The sequence below is a fragment of the Lissotriton helveticus genome, chromosome 3_2 (genome assembly GCF_964261635.1).
Source record: "Lissotriton helveticus chromosome 3_2, aLisHel1.1, whole genome shotgun sequence".
In the NCBI taxonomy this organism is placed as follows: Eukaryota; Metazoa; Chordata; class Amphibia; order Caudata; family Salamandridae; genus Lissotriton; species Lissotriton helveticus.
The window spans coordinates 21,173,221-21,197,394 of record NC_136062.1 but is presented as its reverse complement, the minus strand read 5'-3'; the positions used below and the strand labels follow the sequence as shown (position 1 = coordinate 21,197,394).

The 24,174-nt window shown below is 43.3% G+C and overlaps 1 protein-coding gene across 3 annotated transcripts in view; it reads left to right on the top strand.

Moving 5' to 3' along the window:
- The window catches only part of GABPB1 (GA binding protein transcription factor subunit beta 1), a 634,768-nt gene that overhangs the window by 175,099 nt on the left and 435,495 nt on the right, over nt 1-24,174 (top strand). For all 3 annotated transcript variants that reach the window (XM_078684756.1, XM_078684755.1, XM_078684754.1), the window contains exon 5: nt 16,623-16,817. In XM_078684756.1, the coding sequence (XP_078540882.1) occupies nt 16,623-16,817 (195 nt within the window). The remainder of the gene's footprint in view (nt 1-16,622; nt 16,818-24,174) is intronic.

Genomic DNA, 24,174 nt, shown 5'->3' with positions numbered 1-24,174 from the left:
GCGCCTGAGTGGTACTATACCTGGCAGATATTGGCAGCCATCGGCAACCCCAGTACACGGCCTATCCCTGCTGACGAGGGGTGATACCCCGAAACACGTGTCCAGGGATGGCGAAGATAGCAGAAGAACGAAAGATGATGCATCGCGAACACTTTACTACATTGACCAGAGTCCTTAGGGGCGACACCGCCGGTGTGTGAGTAGTGTGCGACCCCACCCCCATTTGTAACTTTAAAGCTCCCGTGAGCAGTGGGCTGACGAGTCTGGGATCCCCCACCTACGCGCCTGAGTGGTACTATACCTGGCAGATATTGGCAGCCATCGGCAACCCCAGTATACGGCCTATCCCTGCTGACGAGGGGTGATACCCCGAAACACGTGTCCAGGGATGGCGAAGACAGCGAAGATAGCAGAAGATCGAAAGATGATGCATCGCGAACACTTTACTACATTGACCAGAGTCCTTAGTGGCGACAGCGCCGGTGTGTGAGTAGTGTGCGTCCCCACCCCCATTTGTAACTTTAAAGCTCCCGTGAGCAGTGGGCTGACGAGCCTGGGATCCCGCACCTACGCGCCTGAGTGGTACTATACCTGGCAGATATTGGCAGCCATCGGCAACCCCAGTACACGGCCTATCCCTGCTGACGAGGGGCGATACCCCGAAACACGTGTCCACGGATGGCGAAGACAGCGAAGATAGCAGAAGATCGAAAGATGATGCATCGCGAACACTTTACTACATTGACCAGAGTCCTTAGGGGCAACACCGCCGGTGTGTGAGTAGTGTGCGACCCCACCCCCATTTGTAAATCTCTACTGGGCATACTCTCCTCAGCAATCAACCTAGTGCCGCTAGCTCATCTGCATATGAGACCTCTGCAAGAAGAACTCTATTGTCAATGGATCCAAACTACGGGATCACTATCACCCCACGCTTGAAGTAGGCATTCAGATGGTGGACACTGAAGTCACATTTGTGTCAGGGTCTCTATTTTCTGCCAGTTATCCCGTAATTTATAGTCCATGGAAAGGTGGGGAGGTCTTCTTTAAGACCTTCAAATTCTGGGAACACTGTCCTTGTCCCAGCATCAGATGCACGTAAACAGGCTGGAGTTGAAAGCCATTTTTCTCTCCCTGCAGGCCTTCCTCCCTCGAATAAGAGGTTCATCAGTATTGGTCTGTACGGACAACACTAAAAGCATGTTTTATATCAACAGGCAAGGAGGAACCCAATCGCCAGCAACTATGGAGCTGGCTAACATTTCACGGGATATCCTTGACCGCAAAACATGTGCCCGGACTTCGGAATACTCTGGCCGTCACTCTGAGCAGAGCAAAAGACCACTGCCACGAGTGGGAGCTTGAACAAGAACAGTTGGACAGGATCTTTTCACTGCGGGGAAAACCAGCCTATGATCTGTTTGCGACTCAATTCAATTCCAAATGCTGAATCTTTGCCAGCAGATTCCCTCTCCCAAATTCTCAAGGGGATGCCCTGTCATTGCGCTGGTAATGGATGTATGCTTATGCTTTTCCCCACATTACACTGATACCCAGGGTCCTCACGAAACTGAAGATGGAACACTGCCCCCAGATGGCTCAGAAAGCACTGGTACACGGAGCTACTCTTCTCGGAAGCCCAGTCCATCCTTCTGTTACCAACACCAACTCTACTGACCAGGAACCAGGGTCAGATATGTCATCCGGAGCCAGCGTCTCTTCATTTACATGTGTTGCTCCTGAATTCTTTGAATTTGAGGATTTAATGAATGAGGAAGAGTGCAACGATATTATCACCAGGGCCCGTGCTGATAGCACCAGCAAGACGCACAAACGGAAATGGAAACTATTTTGTCTGTGGTGTCGGCATAATAAGGTGCACCCTCACCTCTCTGCTCCAGAACAAATATTACCATACTTAATATCCTTGGCAAAATCTGGGTTGGCAAATTCCTCAATTAAGGTTCACCTCGTAGCTGTCTCCAGACAGACACTCACTGAAACACCCATCTCTATTCTCTACAAGAATTTTTCAGCAATTTATGAAAGGATTGTTCCTTACTTTCCCGCCTGTCAGAGCTCCTCCCCCGGAGTCACAATTGATGAAACAACCCTTTGAACCCATCCATAGGGCCGACATCAAATATCTAACGTGGAAAGTTGCTCTCTTGTTAGCCCTCACATCAACCAGAAGGGTTAGCAAGATACATGCCTTCACCATAAAATTGGACAAAATGTTTATTCTCAGGACAAATCCAAGATTGTTTTTTTATCTTTTTATTAACAACAATAACTGCAACATTTGCATTGTAATATCTTACGATAATAGTCAATATGGCAAACATCAATTTACAGAGAAAGGTAACATGGATGAAATCTTTCAGATGGAGTTACTTTTATTGTGGTGAGCTTGGTTCTGAGGGAGAGGGTTTGATAAGTGGAGTAAATATATTACCACGGTATTCGTTCCACTTGCCCCCACACCAGTGACCATTTCTTGGGACAGCCTCTTGCAACATAAACAGTTTTATCTCTTACCATGCACCAGCCCATATCTGTTTTCCACTCTGCCAATGTGGGAGCTGGACAGGCACCCCATAACCTGGTCACATTACGTTTAGCCACTGTCAGACCCAGTGTCGCCCACAGTTTAATATCCATGCTAATTCCAAAGACATCCTTGAAACACTGATGGATGTCAGCCCAGTATTTCTGAATATGTTTACATTCCCACAGTATGTGGAGGAATGAACCTTCCTGACCACACCATCTCCTACACTCCACATCATCTACTCTACCCATCTTAGCCCAAGCCAGTCCAGTGATATATATTCTATGAAGAATCTTAAGTTGGACAAGTCTCAAGTGAGCGGAGATAGCAACCTCCTTGGTATGCCACTCATTGTCATCCAGCTCTGAGATATCCCCTTCCCAGTGTGTGCGAATCTTCATGAGTGGGTCTGGGCGTTATTAATCAAGTTTTTATATGTTAACAATATTGCTTTACAAATCCAAGATTTATTCCCAAGATTCCCTCTCAGTTCCACCTGAACCAACCTGTCATTTTAAGAACTTTCTTCCCAGATCCTTGGACGCCTGTGGAGCTAGCTCTTCAAACTTTAGACATCAAAAGATGTCTTAAATTCTCCCTGCAAAGGACTAAGCCTATATACAAAACGGATCAACTATTCGTGCCCTACGGGCAAGGCACTGCGGTTTCTAAAACTTCTATTGCAAGATGGATAGCAACCACAGTTCAATTTTACCACAATAAGGATGGCAAACCATTGTCGAGAACAGTGAAAGCACACTCCACACGGGCAGTCTCTACATCAGCTGCCATGTTCGCTGGTGTGCCACTGGAAAGGTCTGCAGAGCTGAAACATGGAAAACGACGCATACATTCACGCAGCATTACTGCCTGGAGTCAACACAGCGTCCAGACGCAGCCGTGGGACAGGCAGTTCTACGAAACTTATTTCATTAAGATTAGCCTCTTTGATTAGAGGACTCCTATTCTATTGTCAATATCAATAGAAAATGTTAAAGATGTGCATTCCATAAATTTGAAAGTTATTTGATTATGTTTGGAAGACAGTAGATATATATTAATTGCACATGTCAATGCCTTTAATATGTTTTTACTCTACACCAGCACTTTCAAAAAGTATACCTTTTGTGAATGCATGGGGAAGTATTATTGGCCATACCCTCTATACTCTCTATGTATGTAATTGCTCACAATTCTGATTCAAGCATGTAAATCTATAAAATATACTCCAATGCTGGATAGGAAATGAGTTATTTACCTGGAACTGCAGTTATCCAGTATTGGTATCTTTCATATATTTACATGCAACCCACCCTCCACCACGGAGAGGCTGCTCTGATACTACAGTATTACTCTTCTCACTTGTGCTGGAAAATCCGAGGCTCACAGCCTCTCTTGGGAAGGTTCTAGAGGGTGCTAGTTGCGGATTGGTTATATTTAAGTTTGGTCCTTTTTAGGTCTTGGCCTGGCGAAAGCAGAGCATGCGCCGCTCTCGCCATGCAGATGGCTTCTTGGAATCAATACGGATTCCGGGGCCATGTCCCAGCTCCGCCTTCAGTTTTCATTTGTGCGCGTCATTTGGCCTCACAAATTATGCAAAAAGCAGTGCAATGATTGCACCAGAGGCATTTCAATCCCTCCTTGTTGCCACCCTGTCCCCTTTTGGCCCCGCCCACCAGGATAGGATCCTTTACCTGTGGCGTTAGACTATGGCCTTTAATAACTGGGGAAGCACTATTTGTTTCCCCTTCCCTCTGTCTCTCTCCCCGAGACTTGTTTATTTAATTGATTTCCAGCATGGGCCACTTTCACTGCGCTTGTTTATTTTCATTTTCATCTTACTAAATTGCACAGGCGCGGTCCGTTTCGGCCCGCTTGTAACATTGTGACTTGTTCCCTCTTTGTCGCACCCCCTGAAATGAACTCCCACCTCCTCTGTATCACACACTTCCGCAGCACATGCACTAACAGACCAAGCTACCTTACTGCTACCTGAGCCTCTACCCGGCAAGTAAAACACATATCACAGCAGCAGACACTAAACCTCATGAGCAACCATACCTGTGCTAGAACTTACAGGACGCGGCCTTCTGCGGCTCAATCAGCTTTTAATGTCTCCTCGCAGGATCTATGAATACACCGCAGATATCCGAAAGGTGAGATGGATTTAAATGGCTTAATTTTATTACCTTCCATTAGTTTCTACACGCCCCTGCGATTTGAAGATGAAAAGGGCAGCATTTGAATAGAACATTTTTAGCGAACTACATTGAGGAAGTTAATTAAAAAATCTACTATTTGGTATTCCGGCTATTTTCTTTAATCCCCATGTAGATGCTAAATCGAGGGAACTCATTTTAGGTACACATGCACTTACCAAGTAATCCTGTATGTTACGCCCCCTCTTGAAAGAAAACCATGGCAGGTCATCAGCAATACCAATTGATCTAGCCAAGGGACAATGTTTTTTCTAAATTTTGCTCATGCATTACTCTGGGTGCAAAAAGTAGTTAAGTAGACTGTCCTATCCATAGTTTTTTTTAGGGTGTTTAGGGCGTTTTTAGGTTATACCACTCTCTCTTTAAGGATCTCTTGATTAAGCTCAAGGAATAACCAAGGACCTCCAATTTTTTTGCTAAAATGTTAGTGTCACAGACGTAGTCACTTCTGAATTTGCAGTTTCTTCTAATCCGAAGAAACTGACCAAAGGGTAAGCCATCCTTCCGACCCTTAGGATGGTAGCTTTGGTACTGAAGTAAAGTGTTGTGAGCCGTGGGTTTGGTGTTCAATTTAGTTGCTAATTTGCCATCATGGGACATGATTGCAAAGTCCATGAAGTCAATTATTTAATTTTTTTAATTCTAAGGGAATCTTAGATCTGCTGAGCAAGAGTTCAGCCATTTAATGAAGGCAGAGATGCCTCATCGCCCTTCCAGATAAAGATGTCATTGATGTAGTACCGGCAGTGGTGCACATTGTCAAAGAAGGGGTTTACAGTGTTGTAGATATATTTCTTCTCAAGTCATCTACAAACAGTATAGCAAAATTAGGGGCGTAAGAAGGCCCCCTAGATATGCCTTTAATTTGTAGATCGTATTGACCGTCAAATTAAATATAATTTTGGGTTGATAAAATCGTAAGAAGTTCAATTAAGAATTCGGTTGGAACAATCACTGGACCCAATCTGGGGTCCAAGACATCTTTTAACACCTTTATTCCTTGTAATTTGCAAATGTTGGTGTAAAAGGATTTAAAATCCAGGCACACCAACAGATCCACCCTGGGGTCAAAGTTAGTATGCTCAATATGGACCATCATATCACTACTATCTTGTACGTAGCTGCAGGTGTATCTTGAAAAATCTCTTATAAATACATCAATGTATTTACGTAGGGACTCGAGGACTGAGCTGCATCTGTGTACAACTGATCTACCAGGAGGATACGATAGACTCTTGTGCATTTTCGGCAAAGTGTAAAGGACTGGGGTCCTTGGAGTCTTATTGTTTAAAAATTCAAGCTTGTGTGTACTTAGGAAGCCAATATTCTTTGCTTTTGCCATTACATCAAGCACCAGCTTTTGGATTTCAGTCAATAGATTGGATCTCAATAAGATATAATGTTTATTGTTAGACAATTGTCATTGTACTTTAGCTTCACAAGCTGATGTTTTTCGGACCACAATTCCTCTGCCTTTATCAACAGGCTTTATGGTGAAATCCGTTTTAATGTTATTAGGGCTTGCCATTTGTCAAGGGTGAGTTTATAAGGAACACTATGAAATTTATCTTCATTTTGTCACATATACTAAGCCAGCCTCCTACAGACTCTGTTTCTTTTGGGAAGATTTCTCATGGTGTTGTTGCCTTATTGGTTATAGTTAAAGATCAGTTATTTTTACAAAACAATATGGATAGGCTACACTTCACTGTTTTTTCATTCCGTTCTGGGCCATAGTTATTGCATTTACTGATTTCTTAACCGCATGCGTGCGGCCGCTATTTTTGCGCTGCGTGGCTTTTTTCAAAAGCCGGGTTACATGACGAGCTGAGCTCGTCATGAGCGTGCGAGCGGCACAACTCATGACGAGCTCAGCTCGTCATGAGCGCAGAAGGGGTTAAAGATACCGTGGGACTCCCACTTCCGGTTTGATTCAAGCATGTGAATCTATGAAAGATACCAATACTGGAGAACCGTAGATAGAGGTAAGTAACTCATTCTCATATATGTGTCTACATATGTGTGTATGTGTGTATATATGAATATATATGTGTGTGTGTGTATGTATGTATGTATGTATATATATATATCTCTATATCTCCAGTTTGGGTCCTTCCGGGATCAGTCCCGTTGCCAGGTGGTGCATAGGCCGGCTGGAGCCCGAGCGCCGGTTCGTCAATTTCACAAGTCCAAACAAGTAAAACTGCACACTAAGAAGTCAGTTTGCTAAATCACCAAGGTTTAATCCTGTATATATATATATATAAGGACTAGGTATTCTAAATACAATATAGTCTTTATTGCATCAAAACATAAACTATACCATATTATTCTTAGGTTAAGCAGCCAATTAAAAGAGGACATAACCGAAACATAAATCAAGTAGTAATGTATAAATTGGGCGGGGTGGAACTCGTAGACTTCATGTTTTCTATGACGGAAAATAATACATTAGTTTGAGAAGACACTCTGATCATGTGACCGTAAGAGACCGGTTGCTAGAGTTAACTACAGGGAAGGTGAATGGAAGATGACACCATCAATAATAAATGCAGAATGAATGTTTGGTGAGTGTCTGAAGAATAATTAATTTTGCATTTATTCAGGCTAATAGCACAGACCAATTCAATAGACCATATGTTCGATCCTAATTGGTATAACATTTCTAAAAAGTCATCCGAAAAATGAAAATCCTGGGATTCCAGGAGGATGATGCACTCCCAAGCATATCGAAAACTAAAATAAATTAATACAAATGTCATTTAACCACTTCACAAATCAGCTAAAAGTTGCAGTTATTTTGCTATACTTCTATCTGTTTCAAGGGAATATGCTAAGCTAATTTTAAATTGCAGCTTAAAATGAAAAACTGAACTATTAAATAACCCACAATTAAGGCACCAGTTATTCATAATAGAAAAGTCTCACCAAAGGAATTAACCACAATTTACTGGGAAATTTGTAAAAAAAGGCAAAATAAGGACCAATGGGCAACTGTTTTAACAACTTGTCCTGTAATAGGCAGGTTCATTAATCAATTAGGAGAAGTGACAAGGAAGTGGAATAAAATCCACTGTCTAAACCTAGTGTAGAAGGATATTTTGCATGGTTTATGAATAATTCCGAGATATTGCTCACTAGCTCCTGATTATTTTATTACAAAGGTAATGCTAGACGTGTATTGGTTGAAGTAATGTGGTTTACGTTTTCGCAGTAGACTTAATAATAGTACTTGTGTTTAGTAATAGAGCAGCCCTCCTTTTGAATGTTATTAGAAGGTGACCATAACTCTGAAAGTTCAGGTCTAATGTATTTCGACCAAGGCATTGCACTTGTTCCGTCAAAGGTTGGCATTCTCAGTATGCAGTGAAAGAGGGACTGTATCCGGGCCCAATCTGGGAATATCACAACTGATTGGATTGTTCACATTTGAGAGGGTGAATAGAGGAAAGGGTCAGAAGAACGATTAAAAGTTTGGAGTTCAATCAAAACAAATCTTAAATGTATAGCTATACAGTCTCACAGACTCCGAGGGGCCTTCAAAACGTGGTGAATTCATTTTATGGTTACTGTGTAAAGAAGGGGTTAGAAATAAACTCATCTGAAACAAAATATATGTCCATAAATCCGCAAAAGTCCTTTAGAAAGAATTTGGTTCTAAACGACCAAAAATTGGAATACGTGGGGAGTTTTAATTATTTAGGCATTATGTTAGATAGTAATCTTTCATGGAAGGGACATCTAGCAAAGAGAAAGCTATCTTTCAAACAGAATTCGATGCCCATCCTAAAAGTGCATGGAGCTAGTTATTCTAAAGCCATTAGCCCGGCACTTGAAGTATTTAAGGCAAAAGCCCAAGCAGCGGCACTTTACGGCGCCGAGGTTTGGGGACACCACTGTAAACGCAATTTTGAAAAGGAAGAGAATCTTTTTTTGCGTAGATTACTTAAATTACCAACTAGAACACCCTTAGTTCCAGTGTTCTTGGATTTGAATCTCAAAAGGACTGATCACCAAGCAGCTCTTAGACCATTGCTGTATTGGATAAGATTATCGACAACCCCGGAGTTGTGTAACTATAAAAGTGGTCTGATAGAAATTATTCAGATTGATGAATGCAAGAAAATCACCTGGCTAAAACATGTTTCCCTTTGGTGTATCAGGCTAGGGCTGTCCCACTTCTGGTACGAACCCCAGAATATGACACCGGTGTGCAAAAAGCTTCTAAAGTCTACTTATTGGTCCTATGTTAATGATGAGCTATTTCATTTATTTATTTATTTATTTATTGAAGTTTTGTATAGCGCTAGCTGGACCCGGTGGGTATCAGAGCGCTTCACAGCAAATGGAGAAATGCAACAAAGACAATAAGCATAGAAAACAAGAATAGGACATGATAGGAGGAGAATAGAGACTGTACACCAACATCTAGAGCGCAATAAGAGACGGAGTTCAGGGGCGAATCAGTTAGTTCTGCGTTCCGCAAAAGGATATCTGATTTCTGCTGTTGGGCGATGGGGTTCTCGCTAAGCACCGGAGCGTTCAAGGAAGAGGGCTTTGAGTAGCGCTTTGAATAGTGGGAAGGAGGCGGTCGTTCTGATATGTGGGGGGATGGAGTTCCAAATCCTGGGCGCGTTCCCCGCAAAGGATTTATTTGAGGTCTTGCGTTTCTGTGATTTCAGCGGGATTAGTAGGAGTGTTTCGGAGCTTCTGAGGTTCCTGGATTGACCAGTCCTTTTGAGTTTTGAGGCCAGGTATTCTGGTTTGCCTGTATGCAGGGCTTTATTTGTTAGGCAGGCTGTGCGGAAGTTGGCTCGTTGGTCAATCGGGAGCCATTTCAGTTCTTTGAGTGCCGGCGAGATGTGGTCAAATTTCTTTGTTCCTGTGATCATTCTTGCGGCTGCGTTGAGGGTGGAGTTGAGGGGTCCCAGGTGTGACTTGGCTGTTCCAGTCAGTACAGCAATGCCATAGTCAATTCTAGAGAGCACCAGTGCCTGGGTGGCATGTTTCAGATCTTTGGGGGGGGAGGAAGGATTTAATTTTGTAGAGAAGTTTCAGGTTCATGAACGCGCTTTTGGCGGTTTTAGAGATGTGCTTCTTCATGTCCAGTTTGGGGTCGAGAGTGATTCCTAGGGATTTTGCTGAGTCCGTTGGAGTAAGAGAGACATTGAGGGCATTTAAGGCTTTGAGCCATTCCACTATTTGTGGGTTTTCATCTTTGTTCAAGATTAGGAGAACTTCCGTTTTCTCTTCGTTCAATTTGAGGTGGTTGGCTGAGAGCCAGAGTTGAACCTCCATGAGTGTAGCATTAAGTCTGTGAATGTCAGCGATCGAAGAAGTTTCCAAGTAGAGTTGAGTGTCGTCCGCATAAAGGTGGAAGGGGATGTTGGAGTTCCTTAGGAGTGAGGTGAGGGGTTCCATGTAGATGTTGAAGAGTTGCGGGGAGAGTACTGATCCTTGAGGAACACCTCTGTTGATGGGGAGGGGGTCGGACTCGAAGCTGTTGATCTTTATTCTTTGAGAGCGGTTGTTAAGAAAGGAGGAGAACCATTTTAGGACTGTGTTTTCGATGCCCGCTCTTTCTCGAAGGACATTAAGTAGGAGGGTGTGATCAACTGTGTCGAACGCAGCCGAGAGGTCAAGGAGAATGAGAAGGCTACATTTGTTGGAGTCGAGTGACATGTGCAAATCATCAAGGACATTTAGGATAGCGGTTTCCGTACTGCAGCCCTTTCTGAACCCTGATTGGAGTGGATCCAGTAGGTTAGAATTCTCTAAATGTTGGTTTAATTGTGAGAGCACACATCTTTCCAAAATTTTGACTAGGAACGGAAGATTCGAGACCGGTCTGAAGTTGTTCATTTCTGTGAGATCAAGGCCGGGTTTTTTGAGCAGAGGTGTGACTTGTCCTAGTTTATGGCAGTCAGGGATGTGGCCCTCGCTTAAGGAGCTGTTGATGATCTTGCCCCAGATTGGGGCTAAGGTGAGCTTCAGATCCTTGGTCAGTCTCGAAGGAAGTTGATCGAGGGAGTGAGAAGAGGGTTTCGCTGCGTCGATCAGATTGCTTATCATTTCAACCTCAACCGGCTGGAAGGAAGACCAGCGGAAAGATGGGGTTACTGAGGGGAAGTGGATGATTGCAGGACTCGGGTTGAAGGAGCGATCGATTTTGGCGATTTTTTCGTTGAAGAAGCTTGCGAAGTTGTCGCATTGGGTTTTGGAGGCAGCTAAGTTGGCTGCCTTGGGAATGGAGGTTTGGTTTCTAATGATGTCGAAGAGTTCTTTGGGGCGGTTTATGGCATTGTCTAAAGCAGCAAAACAATAAAGACCCACTCCCTCGGCGTACGACCAAATCAGTGACTAGAGGGGGGGTGTTTCAAACGTCCTACTCCCTACCACTCTCTTACCAATATTGTAAGAGACAATATGCACTGTTCTCCGCCAATGTATAAAAACCTGTTCTCCAGGGCAACACACCAGAACCAACACATAAGGTGTACCCGAATCCCGGGATTTACCACTGTATCCACACCCAACGTTGGACACTGCTCTTGTTAGAGCAAAAAATGTGAAAGACGCAAGTGACACCTCACGGAAACACCACCGTCGGGGTAACTGGTATCAAATTTCCAGACAGGCCCCTGTCTCATCATCGGTTGTCACATGCGTCTTAAAGAAAAATAAGATGAAAGGAAAGAAGTGTCCAAAACAACAAACATATATAGTGACAAACTAGTGAAGGTGCAAAAATATCTGCTAGTGACCAACACATATAAACAAAGTGAAAATAAAGTAACAAAGTGCTTGAGGACATCCATTACGATCCTACCAATGAGTTTTTTGTCACCATCGACATTGAATCACTGTACACCTGTATTCCCCAGGACGCTGCGCTGGTGGCAGCGGCGCACGCCCTGGGGAATCAGGAATGGTTTTATGACACTACCCAATCATTTGTACTACAGTGCATAGAGCTAGCTCTTACTAGAAATTACTTCAGCTACAAAGATCAGCTGTACCTCCAAGTGTCTGGGACCTCTATGGGGGCGACCATGGCACCAAGCATAGCTTGCATCTATGTTGGACAGTTCGAGGAGCACGTCATCTATCACAATAACAACCCGTTCCAGAGTCAGCTTAGGCTCTGGAAACGATATATAGATGACGTGCTGTGCATTTGGACCGGCACTGAGGAGCGCCTCGTAGAATTCCTCAACTGGCTTAATGTCCAAGATGGCAACCTCAAGTTCACTTGGACATACGACAGACACAAGGCAGTATATCTGGACTTGGATATTGAGTACAATATGGGCACTATTAACACCTGTGTACATCAAAAGCCCACGGATAGGAATTCCCTGCTGTCATACAACTCTTTCCACCCCAGGGCTCTGAGGGACAATTTGCCGGTGGGGCAATTTCTGAGATACAGAAGAAATTGTTCAGATACCAACACCTTTCTGGAACAATCTGAAATATTGACGGATAAACTTATCAGAAGGAATTACCCCACCAGGACGGTGAAGCAGGCTAAAAAGAGAGCACTGAACACACCCAGGAGTGCCCTGCTAGAAAAAACGACCAAACAGAGGGATGAATGTGTACCAGTGGTTATGACCTTCGACCCTATGGCCACTAAGATCCGGCAGTCCATCCGGAAGCACTGGTCAATTCTATCAGACAGTGACTTCAAGATGCCACCCCCCAGATTTGCTTTTAAAAGGGCAAGCAATCTAAAAGATAAACTTGTACACTCTAGGGCACCCTCTACACCCACTGATCAACCATCCACCGTACCCAAAGGCCACTATCCATGTGGAACATGCTCGGTCTGCCCACTGACTAGAAAGAGCAAAAGCGTGACATTGACATCTGGCAAGGAGTGGTTCCACAATCAATTTAGTAACTGTAACTCCACTCAAGTGGTGTATAGGTTAACATGCCAGTGTGGTCTACAATACATCGGCCTGACCAGTCGAAAAATTAAAGTACGCATACAAGAGCATTTGAGTACCATTAGGGCTGGTAAATTGACAACGAGGTTGGTCCAACACTGTTTTTCCACGAAACACACTTTTCAGTGGACCATCCTTGAAAAGGTTCGAGGGTCCCCCCAAAATTTAGAGGAGATCTTATTGGCTAAAGAATCACGCTGGATCTTTAATGAGAAAACAGACAGGAAGGGTCTAAATGAGATTATTGAATGGAACCGTGTCAAACTGTAAGTTCCATATTCAGTTCTGAAACGTCCACCACATTATACAGTCTATCATAGGTTGTCCTATTAGATATGGTGGGCTGGTGTAAATGTAGGGTCCAGATATCTAAACCCCTTTGTTACACTGTGGCGATACTGGAAGTATGGCGAGAAAGGAACAAAACCCCCCCTGTGGATAATGAGTAATGATGGAGTGGTGTAGAGCTTTGTAAACACACTGACCTAGATAGGTTTGAGGAGTACAGGTGAACCCCTGTTTACCACCTATGCAGGGCCCCACTCTAGACCTAGGCTTCCTGATACACATGATGTGACGGCGGAGTCTGTGCTACATATTACATATTATATAGCGCTTTAGATCCAGCTTCAGGAGAGGCAGTGAGGTGCTGTATGTAGCATAGTTGGCACAACCCGAAATTCCTGCAAGGACGCAATCTGGCCTGAGATAGCCTGGATGCTGTAGAGATCAGGGCTGAAGTTGTTTAAATTGACTAGGCTAGCATGGCCGCCTCACACGAGTCCTTTTCTCCTTTCGTTTCCTGCTTAGCGGCAAGGACGGGTCGGCGGGACTCCGTCGGCATTCATTGAGGGGTTGATTTATATGCCCACGCAAGTTGTACTTTACTACGCATTGTTTTAAATGCGGGAGCAAATGGGCTTATGTTTTTTCTATATGTTTCCCAGCGTTTAGTAGCTATCGGCAACTAGGCTAAGATGGCCGACACACAGACACCTGAAGTCACGTGGTACGCAAGCAGGGGCGGTACCCGGCCGGCGCGGCAGCCTTGTAGCTCCGGTGTTTGTTGGGCGTGCACGGCTGAGGAAAGGCGCCTTCCGAGCACGGCACGGTGAGAGGGTGTCTGGTAGAGATTCTGAGCAGGGAAGTAACTTGAACATAGGGATGGGTGCTTTGCGAGGCAGAGATGTTGTTAGCCCCAGTTTCCCTACATGCCACTCGGTACCGAGGGGCAGGATACCTTACAAGTGAAACATTGTTGTTTCGTGAAAAAAGTGTAAAAGCGGATGGGCAGTAGGTTGTGCGATTGTGAGATTGTTTGCACCACGGCAGTCTATGTGATGGGGAGCATTTGTTAATAGAGCGTTCCTCACATCAGTTACTGGCACGCCTCAGTTATGATAATGGGGCTGAACCTTGCGGAGTGTGTTGGTACAAATGAGGAGACAGCAATATATCTCAGTTTGATCATGATACAAACGCATATATTTTACCCTTTACAGATTTGATAATGGAGCAATAAGGCACAGACTTACATGAGAAGTGTTGATTGCCCTTATAGATACTGGAGCGGCCGGTATGAATGGCCTGGCTGCCCTTTGGTAATATTTCACTTTATATACCCCCGTCTTTTCTCAGTACATCCAGGGTGCTTTGGCTCCTGGTGCAGGTCCACATGGTTTTAATTTGGTCTTTTTACCTGTTCTCTTTTGGCAGCACACTATAGAACTAGTGTCCAAGACAGTGAAGTGACATTCCCAGAGTGCAGCCCTGAAGAAACTGCTTTAATATAACATAGCAGTGAAACATGTCGGCACTGGCAGGAGGTTGTGGTAGATATGATTAACTACCAGCCCCCTTTTTTATACAAGCACACCATCTCCGCCCTATGAATAAAGTTGGGTAAGGGACGGTTGATTGGGTGTGTGTTTTTATGCACTTTGTTACTTTATTTTCACTTTGTTTATATGTGTTGGTCACTAGCAGATATTTTTGCACCTTCACTAGTTTGTCACTATATATGTTTGTTGTTTTGGACACTTCTTTCCTTTCATCTTATTTTTCTTTAAGACGCATGTGACAACCGATGATGAGACAGGGGCCTGTCTGGAAATTTGATACCAGTTACCCCGACGGTGGTGTTTCCGTGAGGTGTCACTTGCGTCTTTCACATTTTTTGCTCTAACAAGAGCAGTGTCCAACGTTGGGTGTGGATACAGTGGTAAATCCCGGGATTCGGGTACACCTTATGTGTTGGTTCTGGTGTGTTGCCCTGGAGAACAGGTTTTTATACATTGGCGGAGAACAGTGCATATTGTCTCTTACAATATTGGTAAGAGAGTGGTAGGGAGTAGGACGTTTGAAACACCCCCCCTCTAGTCACTGATTTGGTCGTACGCCGAGGGAGTGGGTCTTTATTGTTTTGTTGACTTTGAGTGGAGGGCGACCCGCTCCAGCATCCCTCTGTGCTCCTTTAATTGTTTAAATTGTCTAAAGCAGAACTGAAACTAAAACATGTTTCCCTTTGGTGTATCAGGCTAGGGCTGTCCCACTTCTGGGACAAACCCCAGAATATGATACCGGTGGGCAAAAAGCTTCTAAAGTCTACTTATTGGTCCTATGTTAATGATGAGCTATTTCATAGTTCATCTATTGGTATACTGACCCAGGAATTTATGATTATAAAAGATAATACTGCATTCGAACCATTTATGGATGAAATAAGACCACCAAAAGCAAAAACCTTATATTTGCAATTTAGATACGGGGTATTACAGACAAATGCTAAAACATGCAATTGGGGAGGTGAAAATGATAATGGCCTCTGTTCCCTTTGCTCGTTAAAGGCAAAGGAAGATGATGTCCATTTACTGTTCTTTTGTCCAGCATACAAATCACCTAGATATCGCTGGATCAGATCCCTTTGTAAAAATATGGGTGTCAGAACATACAAAGAGGCAGAGCGCATCATTAAGACTAATACCTCGCAATTGGTTGTCTTTTGCATGAGTAGGTTTCTGTTTAATGTGTATCTCATCAGGAAACGGCTTGGATACAAGTTGTAATATTACGGTGGTGTCCATAGCCCCTTCCACCCAGTATTAGAAAAATGTAGAATGCACTGAGTTCATCCCTTGCAAGACGTGTGGTTTTAGCGGTTTTAAAGATTTTTAACTTGGTTTTTAGTCTGGCTTTTTAATTATGAGAAAACCTTTTTAATTAAATTATTGAGATTTTTAACGTAGTATGCGAATTACCCGTTTTTGAATTAATTGTTCCGTAGTCCCATTTCTACCATCTGCCACTTATGTATGTGATAAATTGTCGATGTAGGCACTGCTATTAATTGTCTGTAAATGTTTTTTTTATGTTTGTAAATGTTTTTGTTTCCTTATGTCCCTGTACTCCTGCTTTTATGGCTATATTAGCCGAAATAAAGTTGAACTGAACTGAACTGTATAGCTATTAACTTAACTTAAGGTTATCCCTACTGACAAAGACCTGGCGATCTTCAAATATTGTAACAATCAGTTTAGATTCGGTTTCACAATGCACATTGAATAATAAAAAATGGGAATTTTTTTTAATTCAAGTAAATCCTAAGAAAATTGGATGATAAAAATAACGAAACCCTCAATACATATTGAACTAACAGAACTAAAAAAAGTTTTTCTTAAAGGGAACGTATGTCCACTATGGAGAGTGCCTCTAGCCAATAATGTATGAGTAATTTAATGTGTGGAAGGCACATCAGCAGAATGGCACAAAATAACTCTGAACTTTGATGCTCTCCAAAAAATGTTTTATGTTGGAACGAAAGATGTGATGTAAATAGACTGTTATTTCAAACAATTTTTATTTAACTACTTTTTCACTGTATTTAATGTCTTTGTGTAGCATGGGGCAGATATCAATGCTAAAGACATGCTGAAGATGACCGCTCTTCATTGGGCTACAGAGCATAATCACAGCGATGTGGTGGAACTCTTAATCAAATATGGAGCTGATGTTCATGCGCAAAGTAAATTTTGCAAGACCGCTTTTGACATCTCATTAGACAATGGAAATGAAGACATTGCTGAAACATTGCAGGTATTTGATCTGTGTGAATTCATTTGTAACTTATTAACTTGCTGTCATGTTGTCATGCCCCCATTTGCCCTCCATTTGGCTTATAGTACCCGTTTGCTATGTATGTTTTGTAGATTTGCTTGCTTTTTACTTTCCTGCCATACTGTTGGTGTGGAAAATTATACCTTGTTTTTCTACCTTTTCATTGTTCTTTTAACTTAATTTTTCTATTTGAAACTCTGGGGAACATAGCCAATTCTGCACGTAAAGCTACCTTTTGCTCAGCAAAAGATGCACCAGTCACTGTTGAAATGCTACTCAGGAACAGGAATCAGCTCGACTAGAACGTTTTAAACTCTGCTACAGGAGTAGAGTAGCGCTGACTTCCAGAGATATCTGGCCCCCTTCATAATCCTCCTGTCACTGAGCCCAGATAGAGCTGGCACACTCTGCTATACCAGACAAGGCAACAAGTCTCATGTGACTCCCTTACCCCTCCTTGGATTAAGCTGTCCTCATTTTGTTGTACCCTATGTCCACATTTTGGCCTAAGATGCACCATGTCTGAAACACCTACAAGTTGTCCAGTGGTCAGACTCTTGGGCATTGCTACGCCCTATACACAGACTCTGTCACAAGTCTTCTCTCAGTACCCTGTTGAACAACTCCTCTGTCTTTTTATAGTCTGGTGCTGGATATCGTAGCGTTTGCAAGCAACAATACATGGTACATATGCATTGTTCTTATTGTATGCTTATAATGTGAAAAATGTGAATAAAAAAGATATAAACAAAAAAAAAAGTTTTAACCTCTGCCAGATTTAAACCAGTAGCCCAATTTCCTGCTGAATTGCAGCCAAGGCGGCCTCCCGCAGTAAGCCAAGGAAGACCCACCAAAACTTACTTCAGTAACATTTAGCTTACTGAAAGGTGTGTCTTAAATCCAATTGGGACCTTTTGGTACTCCTTTTGGATTCCTGCCAGCTTGTCATCTCTCTGTGCCATTCGTCCCATTAGTTCATCTTGGAACACTTCTAGTGCAGTTGGGAAGCTTCCTGGTTCCGATTCCTTCGCCAGTTGACTTACTTCTGATACTTGTGCCATTCCCAGCACTGCCAACATCAGTGGCCACAGCGCATACTCTGGCAAACTCACCTTCTAACAGCCTATACCTAGGCCAAGACTATATGTTTGAGATCCAGAAGTGAAGCTTAATGAATTATTGAGGAGGAAAGTTAAAAGGTAATTTCTTGCTGTTTTGGGGAAAGCTGCTAAAATGTTTGAGCTTCCTTTGCCTTCTGTTGAGACAGATCACATCTTATACAACAACTTATGCCCTTCCAAGACGTTACTGACATTTAACAAGGCACATATGAACCCAGTCATGTATGCATGGAAAAAACCAACGGCTGCTACCTCACTGAATAGAATAATTGGTAGGTGTTGCCAGCCAGTGAGGTATCCGTTCTTGTCCTTCCTCCTATCTCCAGAAAGCAAGGTTGTGCTGACCTCACGCATTAAGCAAAATCTGAAGCCTTCTCTAATGTCTTTTCCAGACTGTGAAAAAAACAGGAGGGACTGGGAAAGAAGGTCTATTCGGCCAGCAGCTTAGCACTCCACTTCCTCAATGTGGCTTTCTTGCTAGGGAGTTATACCCAGGCCCTATTGGCTGTGTAGCAACAATGGCGGTCTCAAATCTTCCTCCCCATCTTGAAGACCACTTTGCTGAGGTAGTTCCAGATGGGCAGAACACCTCTAAACAAGTAATCAAAGCGTGTTTTGACACCTCCAATTCTGTGTCTGTGGCAATGGGCACCACTGTGGCACTGTGAAGGCACATTTGGCTTGGGTCAACTGTCTTTTCCAGTGATGTCCAGGCAGCTTTGATGTGTAGGAAAGTAGGATCTTTCTGACATGGCTGCTCCCACTTTTTGCCTAGTGTCAGTGTGTTTAGACTGTAGTACACTGTAATCCTGCTAACTAGGACCCCAGTGTCTGTGCTCTCTGCCTCAGTACTTTTGTACACCGAACAATTGGCATACTGGTGTACCCTGTAAGTCCCTAGTAGATGATACTAAGGTACCGAGGGCATTGGTAGGGGACTCTCTTGGACTACAGCATTTATTATGCCACCCAAGGGAGCTCATGTAAACTGGGTCTACAGTCTATTGCAGCCTTTGTGAAATGGTGCATGCATCTTTCACCACAGATATAAGGTGTACCTTCTATCCCGGTCACTACGCCTAAACCCTATAAGCCACTCCTAAGTTAGGCCCTTCAGCACCAGAGCAGGGTACATGGCCCTAAGTGTGAGGGTGCTCCTGCATAAGCAGTGGCACCCCTACAAACCCCAGACTCCATTCTCTGGGCTTTGTATGTGTAGGGAAGCCATTTTAAGATATCTAGTGGACACTGGTCAGCACAAGATGTCCAACTACAAAGTGGTTTCTCCATACCTAGTAATGTTTGGTATCAAACATGTTGGAATCATGCACCTACACCGATGTCCGTGTTAGTTGCCTTATACCATGTACTGGGGGGCTCCTTTAGAGGTATCCCATAGTGCCTGGGTATGTCTCCCCAGCAAGCAAACAATATTGAGGAAGTGGAGTGCTAGGCTGCTGGCCAAATAGACCTTCTTACCCAGTGGAGTTCTTCTCGGTCCCAAGGAGTTCGTTGAGGCCTTGACTGATTCCGAACAGGCAGGACCTCCCTTGGTGTCAGCGGGAACCTCCGAATCCATGATTGACTTTGTCTCGGCTCCAGTGCACAGCCCTTCGGGACTCCCACCTGTGATGCCTGTGTTGGATCCAGCGGCACCAATCGCCCTTGCTTTGTCTCTCCTCCTCTGAGGTGTTGCCCTCTCGACGATGATAGATGTCGGGATTGGCATCGGTGGAATAGTTCTCTTCGGGCTACCTTCCTCCACGTTCGGGTGATAACGAGACTGAGCCTTCTCCAGAGTTTTCATTGGGTTTCTGCCCTTGGTGATGCCAGCGGCCTTGATTCTTCTCCATCCTCTCGCCTGCTTTCTCCTCCTCTCTTCGGAGGCTAGCTCGGTCTTTGCTCAGCTTTAGCTGAGAGTTCTGGGGCTGCAACTTCCTTCTGTGGAAGTGGCCATTGATCCCCTACTTGGGGTGCTTCAGTAGGGCTGGCTGAGAACTGAGCCTGTGCTTCCCTTCAGTGAAACGCTCTTTGATATTCTGTTGAGCACTTGGGCTAAACCTGTTTGAAGGGCCTCCATGGACTGGTTTATTGCTCATAGGCACCATCCTGTCCCTGGAGATCCGCTCTGCCTTTCCCGTCAGCCTACTCCGCACAGGTTCAGGCTGCTACGACCTCCCCCATCATTGGCGCTGTGCCTGACGCCCCCCTCGGGCAGGGAATCTAAAGGCCTGAATGCTTTTGGTCGATATCTCTCATCTGCAACTGTAAGAAAGTGCCTATTTTGCATGGTTACCCACACCTTTCTGCCTGATTTCTGATGCACTTTGTCTGACGGTGTACTGGGTCCCTGCTAATCAGGTTCCCAGTGCCTGTGTTCTTTCTCACAACTGTACCTTTGTTCCACAATTGGCACCCCTCTGGCCCACCTATAGGCCCCTTGTAAAATGTACCACTTGTACCAACATCCTTGTAACCAGAGAGGTTTTCTAAGGGTTATAGCATAGGCCACCCTCAGAGACCCCTCATCTAACACATACACTGCTATTGCTGTCTGTGGGTTTTGGTACAGATAAAACAGAAAAGTCGACATGGCACACCTCCCTGTGTAACTATGTGAAGATTAACAGTGCACACCGTTGAAATAAATGATCGGTTTCTACAGAGTTAACATTAAATTATTCAAGCTTGTGTGATAATGTGCTACACAGTATTGGTGGGCTGCCCGTCTCACATGAAAAAGTGACATGTAAATGAACCAACCACAGAAATTGCTCGAAGGACTATGTGCACCACAAGAAGATATTTTAACAGTTGGAACAATAAAACTCCAATCTTGGATTGAACATGGTCACATCACCCAAGTATGATTTTTAATTTTGGAAAAATTACAACCAAAAGAGGGTATTGACCCCAGCGGAATGTTGTCCCAAAAGGAGGCCTTTTGGATAAAAACATTAAATACCATGACTCCCCTGGGCCTCAATGATAAATTGGATTTAAGCTGCTTCCTATAAGCACAGCCAGCTTAATAAGTTACTTCCAACACTTCACAGTTCACATCGATGCACTTGCTGTCACTTTCGACTTTATCATTTTTTTATTCTTTAAAACACAAACTTTGTTTCAAAACAGCTTTCTTGGGGGCTATTGAAGTTGTTCAAAATGTTAGCAGTAATATTATGCCATTATGCCTGTTGCATTTTGTGTAGTTATTAATGTTAAATTATTCTACACTGACTAAGCTTTTATTTGTACTCTGTGCCATCATTCATGTATGAAAATTAGCATGCACAGGCTTTCAACATTTTTATGCTCCCCACTTGAATAAAATAAATAAATAAATACATTAAAGTAAGGGCTCCGCATGCAATAGCACGGCATGACAATTACACACGTACAGCTGATGTGTGATGATACCACTGGCTAGCCTTTATTTTAACTGAAGTAGTCCCTAAATAATCATGACCTGTACCTATGCACTGTACTATGCTTATTGGGCTTTTTGTCACTAATGCTAAAATCAATTGATTGGCTGTATGATTTTACTGCCTGTTTGAAACTTTCTTGACACAATAATGGTTTTTGAAAATTAAAAAAAAAATAAAAAAAATATGAAAGTCATCAATGTTGTTGAGATATACTCTCGAGTTGTTTTCAGGGTAGCATTATCTCCGTAAAGTTTGATTTTGGATGAAGGACGTGGCCATTTCAGTAACGCAGACAGTTTTCCTCGTACACGGTTTACAGTGCTGGTTGAACATCTCTTTTCTTTTTTCAAACGTTGCCAGTAGGTACTGTGTGGGATCTGTCTTTTGTTTATTTATTAGTATTAATTACAACGCGTATAGATTAGATTTATCTACCACGTTAAGATGGCTGCCAAAATCATATGTATTTACGGAGGCACTCTCCGTGTGGGCGGAGTTCAGATCAGGTGATCGTTCCCGGGGACTAGCAGATACTTGTGTACTTCAAATGGGAGATGGCACCTAGTGTTCGTACAGTTCTGGTGTACCCTTTGGACTATACGGGCTTGTTATACAGTCACCCTCTGGTAAGCACATCGCGCAGACCCTCTGTTTACTATTTGGGCACTTTGTCAGTTTATTGTACTTGCGATGCATCTTATAAGTTTACTCACGTTTTGCGCTCTTGTGTGTATTACCTCGTAGGTTTTGTCCCTCGTCCGGACTTAGCCAGGTAACCGTTGTGTAAATATTCTTGGGCACTTGTACTATACGCACCATCACACTCTTGCTGAGAAGCACAGTCTAAATTTTGATAACCGATGTTTTTGTGGTAATCTTTAGGTCTATTACGTCCATGCATTGTGTCTCTGAGCAGGATTCTGTTTGTGTGTGGCAGTAAGTTGCAACTACAATGTCTAAACCACACTTTATAATCACTTCCTTGGGCACATGTATTCTTTCTCTTTTTGTGAATAGTATGGTTCACTCACTTTAGCAATGGTTTTTATTCCTTTCTTATTCCTTTCTTGAGAGCACTTATTTAGCGTCAGTATCACTGGTGGTTGTAACTTGTGAAACTTCGTTCTCTATTGAGAACTACTGGCTTATTCAATGAACAAGGCTTGGCAGGAGTTGCCTGCATCCTACTTGTATTTTTGTGTTTCATTCTCCCGGATGGGGATGTCCTATCAAATAGTAGCGATGAACTTATCTGGTTTTATTGAATGGTGGTACCCCGAGGTTATTGTTTTGTTTACTTTCCGGAGGCCCCTGAAGAAGGGACGATGTGTCCCAAAATGGATAGGGCAGCACACATTTGACCTGTGACTCAGATCATTGTATTTCAATTGATGAACATGGATCATGTACAAAACCATGTAGAATGTATAAAGTAATACAACTGTAATTGATGTTGGTCCTTGATTTAATTTATGTGTATCAGAAAACAATGAAAATATTGTGCCAAACATTTTTTGTCTAGAAGGTTCATTTGAGTTCACATCACTCTAATTGAGAACTTTTGTGTTTGAAACTGTTCTAACTGTTATAAATATCTTCTTTCTAGCAATGTCTGTGCTTGATTCATTTACATAACACTGCATGTGGCATGGGTAAGTCACCCCTCTAGCAGGCCTCACAACCCTAAGGCAAGGTGCACTATACCACAGGTGCGGGCATATACACTCTAGGGGCATATTGCTCATATAGCTAATTTCTTTCTTAGCACACACAACAAGATGTTGGACGTAGTGCTGAAACTTTTTAGCCACTCACCTCTAATCACAGAGCTGGGTTTAATCCATCGTTCTTTTGCTCACCATGCCACCCCAGTTTTGACCCAGCCATATGCAAATGCGTCTTGACCCTGTTCGTCATGGGAACAGTCCAGCCCAAACTGCCAGGCCAGGTCCTCCTTGGACCAAAAACAAGCATCCCTTTGACGGGTTTCGGGGTATTACCCCTCATCAGCCAGGCTAGCTTGAATCCAGTGGCACATTGAGCAAGGGACCTGGGGATGATTTAAGGTAAGGAATCTGCCTCTAGATTTAGTGTCTACCAGATAAGGCGTTACCGAAGGTAAGTAACATATTCTATGCAGCCTATAAAGAAGGTTATATTGCCAATTGCTTCAATTTGCATTTAAAACAAGGGTAATGTACACTTAAAGAACCAGAAAAATGAACTGGATAGTGTCATTTGAAATCTCATTCACAAACCTTTTTTAAAGAAAAGGATGAAGGAAGATGACAATGTAGACTTAAATGCTGCAACTCTGCAGATATATAAAGCGAGTCTGCGCCATTAAGGGTTCACAGCCCACCAGTATCCCATCATGCCCAGCAGCTGGCAGTTAACTCAGTTAATTTTTTCTGGCTCTTGGTGACATGATCTTGGAGCACTGAACTCGGCCTTTTTTGGCTTTTTTCTATAAAAATCTCACTCTGCCATTTTTGACAACCACTTAATTTGACTGATTGGTTGGTTCCAGGGTTTTTATGTCATTTTCTGACAGGAAAATGTTTTCTTTGTCAAATAAAATGCCATCTTTATTTGACAAGTGCCCTGCCTGTGGAAGAAAGCAGGCCAAGTCCGAGCCACACGATGTCTGTATCACCTGCCCTACTGACAACCACATCCCTGATAGATGTCCACACTGCAGGACCTTCTCCAGGCATACCATGAGGTACATGAAGAAGATTTGCCTTTATGGAGCAGAATAGCGACACAGGCACCAGCAGGCAC